This window comes from Vanessa atalanta, chromosome W, assembly GCF_905147765.1.
Source record: "Vanessa atalanta chromosome W, ilVanAtal1.2, whole genome shotgun sequence".
Classification (NCBI taxonomy): domain Eukaryota; kingdom Metazoa; phylum Arthropoda; class Insecta; order Lepidoptera; family Nymphalidae; genus Vanessa; species Vanessa atalanta.
The window spans coordinates 6,671,237-6,679,948 of NC_061901.1; the positions used below are offsets into that span (position 1 = coordinate 6,671,237).

At 42.8% G+C, this 8,712-nt stretch overlaps 2 protein-coding genes across 3 annotated transcripts; one reads left to right on the forward strand and one right to left on the reverse strand.

Moving 5' to 3' along the window:
* Positions 1-1,524: 1,524 nt before the first annotated feature.
* LOC125075690 lies at positions 1,525-4,122 on the reverse strand. 2 transcript variants are annotated; one of them, XM_047687398.1, is made up of 2 exons: positions 3,049-4,122; positions 1,525-2,656 (listed from the first exon to the last, which is right to left on the reverse strand). In XM_047687398.1, the coding sequence occupies exons 1-2, from the start codon at positions 3,940-3,942 to the stop codon at positions 2,528-2,530; spliced, it is 1,023 nt and encodes a 340-aa protein (XP_047543354.1). In that variant the 5' UTR covers positions 3,943-4,122; the 3' UTR covers positions 1,525-2,527. The 2 variants fall into 2 exon arrangements, with proteins under 2 accessions (XP_047543354.1, XP_047543355.1); XM_047687399.1 differs by having other exon boundaries at positions 2,565-2,674.
* Positions 4,123-5,857: 1,735 nt separating this feature from the next.
* LOC125075612 lies at positions 5,858-7,100 on the forward strand. Its single transcript, XM_047687320.1, has 2 exons — positions 5,858-6,434; positions 6,982-7,100. Exons 1-2 carry the CDS (start codon positions 5,858-5,860, stop codon positions 7,098-7,100), a joined length of 696 nt encoding a protein of 231 aa, XP_047543276.1.
* The last annotated feature ends 1,612 nt before the right edge of the window (positions 7,101-8,712 follow it).

Genomic DNA, 8,712 nt, shown 5'->3' on the forward strand with positions numbered 1-8,712 from the left:
CTCTGGTTGCGGTCTCTCTCCACTAGACTCCTCTCTGACAACCGGCTCACCCATTCTTGGCATCTTTGGACTATCGCTCATTAGTGCCGGTGTCAGAACCCCAGGGGAATCATGCTGCAATGGAGTGTATGGAGCAACTATGGAATTACGCGTAGATCTCCGTCTTAACTGATCGATATGTCTGTGCGATCCCCTCCCTACGTCATCTAAAATGCTATAATCCGTCGCGCCTAACTGTTCTATAACTTTACCCGGCACCCATTTATTAGCTCCCTGATACTTTCTCATCCACACATCCTCTCCCGGCTCTAAAGACCGACTTTCCTCTGTTCCTAACTTCCTTTGACGCGCTTGGGCTTCCTTCACTTTTTTATCCCTATCTGGTCTAAGTAAATCTAATTTTGTACGCAAACTACGCCCTAACATTAGAGAAGCAGGGCTTTCCCCAGTAGTACTATGTTCCGTGTTTCTGTAATGTAATAAAAACGTATTAAGAAATGATTGAATGTCCTCTTTTTTACGGATTGCTTTTCGTATTACTTTTTTTATCGTACGTACAGCATTTTCGGCGGCACCGTTTGACGCAGGGTGGTAAGGAGCTGAAAATAAATGTTCTATGCCTAATTTAGTTGTAAATTTTGAAAAATCTGTACTTGTAAACGGCGGACCATTGTCGGTTACCATCTGCTTCGGTAACCCCCATCTCGCAAAAACTTCCTCTAATTTATTCAATGTATAACGCGCGGCGGTACTAGGGACAGGATATACCTCGATCCACTTAGTTCTCGCGTCAATTAAAATTAAGTAAATTTTATCTTGAAAAGGACCTAAAAAATCTAAATGAATCCGTGACCAGGGCTTTGAAGGCCACGGCCATGGATTGACAGTATGACGGGTTGGTGCATCCGCCTCCGCGGCACACACCTCGCACTGCTTGCATACCGCCTCCACCGCTTCGTCGATCCCCGCCCACCACACGTAGCTGCGGGCCATCGCTTTAGTTTTACTAACCCCCATATGCGGTTCATGCAAATCCATTAAAACCCTATCCCTACAGTTTTCCGGAATTACCACCCTATGACCCCACATAATACATCCTAATTCCTCGTATAACTCTTTTTTTCTATTAAAATAAGGTTGCAATTCCCTTATTTCATTCTGCTCCGGCCATCCACTTTTGACATAAAGTAATATTCTACCTAATAAAGGATCTCGCAATGTTTGTTGTTTAATTTTATTATAATCGAGCAATAATTCACTTTGCGCGAAGTGTAAATAAGTCTGTTCGGGCGGATCGAGAGGTGAGTCATCCCCGCTCACATTGCGCCCGGGCAGTCGCGATAAGCCGTCGGCGCTGTTAAGTTTTGTGTTAACATATTCAATATCGTAAGTATACGCAGATAATATTACTGACCATCGTTGCATACGACTCGCTGCCATGGTCGGAATGCCATGTTTGGGGCCAAAAATGCTAACTAGGGGTTTATGATCAGTTCGCAACGTGAAACGCTTACCGTATAAATATTGATGTAATTTTTTTAAACAAAATACAATTGCAAGCGCCTCACGATCGATCTGTGAATAATGCGTCTCGGTCTCTGTTAGCGCGCGCGATACGTACACTACCGGCCGCTCGGCGCCCCCCGGCTCCGGTTGGGCGAGGACGCCGCCGATGCCTCTTGAGCTCGCGTCACAAGTTAGACTTAATGGTTTTTGCGCATCGTAGTGGGCTAAGACTTTCGTACTCGTTAAAATTTTTTTAATTTTAATAAACGCTTCTTCGCAACCATTTGACCATTTCCACCCTATTCCTTTTTTTAATAATTTATATAACGGATACAAAATTTGACTTATGTTTTTAACAAATTTAGCATAAAAATTAACTAAGCCCAAAAATGACCTTAGCTCGGATACATCTTTTGGACGTGGAATTCGAACAATGGCTTCAATTTTATCCTTATCTACCTTAACACCCTCTTTAGATATTACATAGCCCAAATACTTAACTTCTTCTACTAAAAATGAACATTTTTTTTTTTTTAATTTCATACCGTGAGATTGCAATTTATAAAAAACTTTTTCGAGTGTAGCTAAATGCTCCTCGCGACCCCCCTTGGTTCCAATTATGACATCGTCCAGAAATACTTCTACTCCAGGAATATCACCAAGCAACTGGGACATTATACGTTGAAAAATCCCCGGACTAGATGACAGCCCAAATACCAACCTATTATACTTAAATAACCCCCTATGTGTATTAATAACTGTCAAGTCCTTAGAACTATCTAATTCGATTTGGTTGTAGGCTTGCGATAAGTCGATTTTCGAAAACAATTGAGCTCCATTCAAACTAACTAATAAGTCCTCAATTTTCGGTAAAGGATACCTATCGATCAGTAAGACGGGATTAATTGTAATTTTATAATCCGCGCATAAACGTAATCCTCCATCACTTTTACGTACCGGTACTAACGGAGTTGCCCAGTCCGAACTGTTCACCGGTTCAATGATGCCGTCTCGCAGCATTTTATCTAATTCCGCCTCCACTTGACCCTTCAGCGCGTAAGGTAACGGCCTCGCGCGACAGAACACTGGGGTCGCTCCATCCCGCACTCGCAACTGAGCCTTGCCGCCCGTGAAGCACCCCAGCCCGCCACTGAACAGTTGATCATATCTGTTAATTAAAGTTTTTAAATCGTAATTCGACAAATTACTACATTTTTGCACACAATTAATATTTTTATGAAAAGAGGGAATTTGTATTCCTAGCTCGGACAGCCACTGTCTCCCCAATAACGACGTAGTTCCCCCTTCAATAACAAATAATTCTAATTTTTTACATACATTATTATAACAAACATTAGGTCTAATTGTCCCTAACGGCTGTATCGAGCTACCATCATAAAACTTAAAGGTTAAGTTATTTTTTTCTATTACTATATGCTTAAAATATTTATCATACGTTTTCTTGCTAATGCATGACACTGCAGACCCTGTATCTATTTCCATTTTTAATAAAATATTATCTATACATATTTGTAAGCTTACCGGCTTATAACTATTTAGGCTGAGTTGATGCAACTCCTCTTCCATGTCTTCCGAACTGCTATCACCGTCCGATCGATCAGAAGCAGCCACATGATTGACTTTCTTTCCTCTTCTAGGGCTTCCAGACCTCGGACAAACCCGTTGCAGATGTCCTTTTTTCTTACATATCCGACATGTAAAACCTTTATAGCGGCAAACCTTGTTATTATGGCCTGCCTTCCCGCACGTCGAACAGTTTTTGTCCACCTCCCGTGTCCACTCACTTGGGACAGGGTGCCTAGGTCCATGCTGCTTCGGCCCACTTTGCCTTGTTTCAGGCTCCTTTGATCCATGGCCCATCATCACGTGAACCCCTTCTACAGAGGCTACCTTCGAGCCCTCCACCACCGCAGCATCCCGTTCAGCTGCTTCTAGGGCACATGCCAACTTCAACGCGCCGTTATAATTTAAATTATCCTCAGCGAATAACCTCTGCCTTGTGACGTCACTCCGTAATCCACACACTAATTGATCACGCAAATTTTCTTCTAGATTATTTGTAAATTCACAATATTTTGACAATTTTTTTAATTCTGTTACGTACTGCGCCACAGATTCATCGTTCCTTTGTCTTCTTTGTCGGAAGCGATAACGTTCCGCCATTACGGACGGCCGAGGTTGCAAATGATTATGTAATAATGCAACCGCCGCATCATACGTTAATTGCGCTGGTTTTAACGGACTCGCCAAACTGCTAAGCAATTCATATGCTTGGTCACCGATCGCGGTAATTAAAGTAGGCAGCCATAAGTCCTTTTCCACTTTGTTCACTTTTAAATACATTTCTAACCTTTCCACGTATAATGTCCAGTTACCGGAATTAATGTCAAACTCATTTAATTTTCCGCACGCCATTTTCACTTTTATTTTATTTTTTTTAAATATCCCGAACTCGTACGCCACTAAACTATCGTCAAATAGGGAGAAATAAATAGACGTGCTTCTTGACTACCGCTATATTTTTAGTGACATCGTAACTCCACAAAATTGTCTATTACATATATCTTTGACAAGTTATATCGAATTACCCACTTTACTACACTGACCACGCTGCCGAGGTGGTCTCTCGACCAAGTCGATCGAGAGCTAGTCAAGGAGGCCGCCATCGTGCAGCGGTGGGGTTCCGCAGGGCGGATGGAGGGCGACAGCGCAGAAGAGCTGGCCAGTCTCATGCGCAGTTCGCTCAGAGGTCTGCGATGCGGCCATGCCTCGGACCTGGCGCAAGATTCCGCGCCGGCAAGCCTATTGGTGGTCGCCCGAAATCGCCGACCTTCGGGCGACGTGCTGTCGGGCGCGTTCACTGTCGAAGGCGCAACGACCTCGACGCGGATCTGGAGGGACAATTGCTGAACGCATATCGCCAGTTGAAAAACGATCTGCAGCTGGCGATAAGCAAATCCAAGAAGTAGGCTAAGGAGGAGCTACAGGCGGGTTTCAATCGAGCCCCGTGGGGGCACCCGTACCGGTGGTAGTGCCACACTGCATACCTTCGGGTTGCAGCCGAATGGGCTGGCACGCCCGGGGAAGTACCACTTTCTCACTTAAAATCGGTGTAAAGTGCCTAAACCTATGCTACCGCGTTTCGTCCGGTATGTGAGAGTTCCGGAGGCCCGATCCTCCTCCCCCTAAAACATGATGGTTGTGCAAAATTATGTTTTATTACCCCAGGAGGGTACCATCAACGACTGCGGTGGAGAATCCCTCTCTGGGCATCTATGCTCAGGACGTACACCACCTAAGCAGGGATGCCCAGGCTGCCCTCCGAATTCTGGGGGGGGGCAATTTTGCGCTCGCCACTGTTCAGGTCAAGCGGAGCAGGTTGCATCATAAGGCAACCCCTACCACCCTCAGTGTGGACTTCTGCAACATAAGGGGACTCAACTCCAACTTGAACGCCGTTCACTTTCACCTTGAGACAGCGAAGCCGGCCTTGCTCTTTCTTACCGAGACCCAGATATCCACTCCTGCCGATACTACTTTTCTCTCTTTTCCCGGGTACAAATTGGAACATTCTTTTGTACCACGAGCTGGGGTGTGCGTTTACGTCAGAGATGATATCTTCATACGTCACATCGCGTCGTTGGAGTGACAGCTGATTGTGTGGCTCTAATAGTTTTAAATTAAATAAAAGTCAAAGATTTCTATTAAGCAGTTTTATTATTGTAAATAATTGTGTGTGTGACAATATTCCGTGATAAACTATAGTAGGAAGATCTTATTATTGTTTATTAACATAAATACCATTAAAATACTCTGAACGGTCTATTACAATATACCCACGTAACTTTGAAGTGAAAGAAAAAAGCTTATTTTTAATCTAATTTTTTTATCAGTGTCTTAAATAGTGATTGTCCCAACTTGGTGACTATAATTATTTCCATTAATATACATAATTTTATTTTAATCATAAATTAAAAACATTTTACAACGCCATCTAGCGTCCATCATTAACACTACTTTGGACTTCATTCATATCGATCATGGGAAATAAGTGTAAGCACTGAGGCAAATTCCTCGCAACAACCGATGACGTAAAATGCGCAAAATGCGCGTCACGATATCATCGGGTGTGTTTAAATATTGGCCTAGATACGAGAATTAACGGCAAATGGATGTGCCGGGAGTGTCAAGGGAGTCCAAAACTATATACCCCTGTTTTGGCCTCCTCCCCCCACCCCAAGGATGCTGTTGATGATACCTTCGCCGATGCAACGTAGGCGAGGACGTGTCGGCAACACTGTTGCATGAAATCCGTCTGCTACGAAAGGAAATGGCATTTGTTTCTCTAGATATGTCATTCCTTCGAGAAGAAGTGACGCGGTTGAACTCGAACATGACGGAATTTAATAGTCGCTTGACTTCGGCTGAAGAGAGAATTTCCGCTTTGGAATCGCAAGACGCTGCCAATCAAAGCCAAGCCGAAGAGAGAAGCAAAGCGGAAATTTCGCGATTACGCATGGAGTTTAATGAGAGGGAACAGAACCACTTTGCAATGGATCTCGAATTGGCTTGCGTTGCCGAGAAGCCTGGTGAGAACACACTTAATATCGTCATACCATGTGCGAGGAAAGTCGGTCTCGACCTCACCGAACAAGACATAGTGAGTGCAGAGCGTTCGGGACAGCGACGTTTCGCGGCAGCTGACGGCGAGCGAGTGCGACCGCGTCCTGTTGTAGTGCGGCTGACGCGCCGCTCACTGCACGACGAACTGCTGCGAGCGGCGCGCGTGCGGCGCGGCGTCGATACGTCGGGCATCATCGATGGGGAGCTGCGACGCTATTACTTCAATGAGCGACTCACACCTCTCAATCGCTACCTTTTTTTTAAAACACGAGAGGAAGGTAGAAGTAAGGGATGGCGTTTTGTGTGGACGAGAGGGGGCCAATTTATTTTTCGACGCAGTACAGACATATCCATATATCGTATTCGTGCAGAAACAGATATTCAAAAGTTTTTCGGCTTAAACAAAGATTAGAGTGCCTAATTATTAACGTTCATAAAGAATATTCCGCTATTGTTGTTAAATACTGTACATGCTATTACTGTCTGCTCACTTTTAATTTCACCATTCATTTTATAGTACTTGAGCCTTTAGTATATAACATTATATTATCCTGCTGTGCTAATTTAATGAGTGAGATGCCCAAATTCAAAATACGCAATATAGCGAAACGCAATATAACTATTTTTTCTCAACGATTACACATTTGTACATATACATTAATATGTTCAGGTTTAAATTTCATAGAGGTTTTTATCTTCGATGCCTAGGGCACGTAAATTAAGAATTGGTTTTCTGAATCCAGTCTCTCTGGGGGCACATAATGATGAGTTCATGTTGGCTATCAATCACCATGACGTCGATATCATGGCCTTAAATGAAACGTGGCTCAGAGAAGGTGAGGAGGGTCGAGCACCACATATTCCAGGATATCGTCTACGCCACAAACCGCGCCCTATTGAAGTGCGTGGCCGTGGTGGTGGTGTGGGCTATTACATTAGGCGAGGAATAGCAGCACGTACTCTTATCCACCCGATAACTGCCCCAGACAACAAATGTGCCTTAGTGTGAGCGTCGGTGGGAAGAAGTTAATTATCGGCACTGCATATCAACCTCCGTGGCTAAATCCAAGTACGTTTTTTGATGGCCTTACGGAGACGTTCACTACACTCTGTGATTATGATCATGTAATATTGATGGATGACTTGAATATTAACTTTCTCGACACCAACAATTATTGTACACGTCTATTAACTGACTTCTTAACCTTCACCAATCTTAACCAAATTGTTAAAGATCCCACCCACTTTACTTCTCACAGTGAGACACTGATAGATTTAGTCTGTGTGGATGGTAATACTAGTAAAGTACGGATAGACTATATACATGAGCTTAGCAGTCATGAGCCGAGATGGCCCAGTGGTTAGAACGCGTGCATCTTGACCGATGATTTCGGGTTCAAACCCAGGCAGGCACCACTGAAATTTCATGTGCTTAATTTGTGTTTATAATTCATCTCGTGCTCGGCGGTGAAGGAAAACATCGTGAGGAAACCTGCATGTGTCTAATTTCAACGAAATTCTGCCACATGTGTATTCCGCCAACCCGCATTGGAGCAGCGTGGTGGAATATGCTCCAAACCTTCTCCTCAAAGGGAGAGGAGGCCTTTATCCCAGCAGTGGGACATTTACGGGCTGCTAATGCTAGCAGTCATGCCTTCTTATCCTTCGAATTTAATATTCGCAAGGAGAAGCCAAGCCATTGATCAAATTTTATAGAAAAATTTCAAACATTAATGAAAATGACCTCAAAAGCTACTTAACATATTTTAACCTACAATTTGAAAACTTATATGATGTTAACAGTCTTGTTAGTGAATTTAATAGCAGTATATTATCTGTATTCGACACCCTAGATCCTCTGGTTTGCGGTTATTTTAAAGAATATCAATATCCATAGATTACCTATAACATCAATAAAATTATTCGTACTCGCGACGAGGCACACACAAGATCGCGGGTAACGCGCGATGACAGTTACATAGCGTACTATAAAGATTTAAAATCTAAAGTAGAAATGGCAATCCATAGAGAGAAGAGTGCATACTTTACTCACTTCATAAATAATAACGCTAAGAGACCTAAGTACTTGTGGACTCATCTAAATAATATATTTACATATAAGAAAAAACGGGATTGTTCTCTACCTGAGCACTTATCTTATCACTACCTGATTTTTTTCTCGAATTACCCGGAAACAATTATGTGACACAGTCTGATATTCATTTCTACACAAGTAATAGATACTCTTCTAGTAGCTTTGCCCTAAATCCAGTAGATGCCATAACTATATTAAAAACACTTTTTTTTTTTTTTTTAAAAAAGTGTCAGTCATTTAGGAGAAACTATATTAAAAACACTACGCTGCATTAAATCAAAAGCTACAGGGTCCGATAGTATCTCTATGGAAATGATCTTAAGTAGTTTGCCGTTTATTTCGGATACGATTGTAAATATAGTTAACACTTCTTTACGGAATTCCACCTTTCCTGATTTACGAAAAAAAGCAATCGTCAGACAAATTCCAAAAATTGATAACCCCATAAATATGAGTGATCTTCGACC

What these genes read in the sequence shown, in the direction of transcription:
- LOC125075690 (XM_047687398.1), bottom strand. Translation starts at nt 3,942, where the DNA reads ATGGCGTGCGGAAAATTAAATGAGTTTGACATTAATTCCGGTAACTGG. An exon ending in GCCTAAATAGTTATAAGCCG is followed by an intron (nt 2,657 to 3,048) that starts GTAAGCTTACAA and finishes TCAACTGTTCAG; the next exon opens with TGGCGGGCTGGGGTGCTTCA.
- LOC125075612 (XM_047687320.1), top strand. Translation starts at nt 5,858, where the DNA reads ATGGCATTTGTTTCTCTAGATATGTCATTCCTTCGAGAAGAAGTGACG. An exon ending in AACACGAGAGGAAGGTAGAA is followed by an intron (nt 6,435 to 6,981) that starts GTAAGGGATGGC and finishes AACGTGGCTCAG; the next exon opens with AGAAGGTGAGGAGGGTCGAG.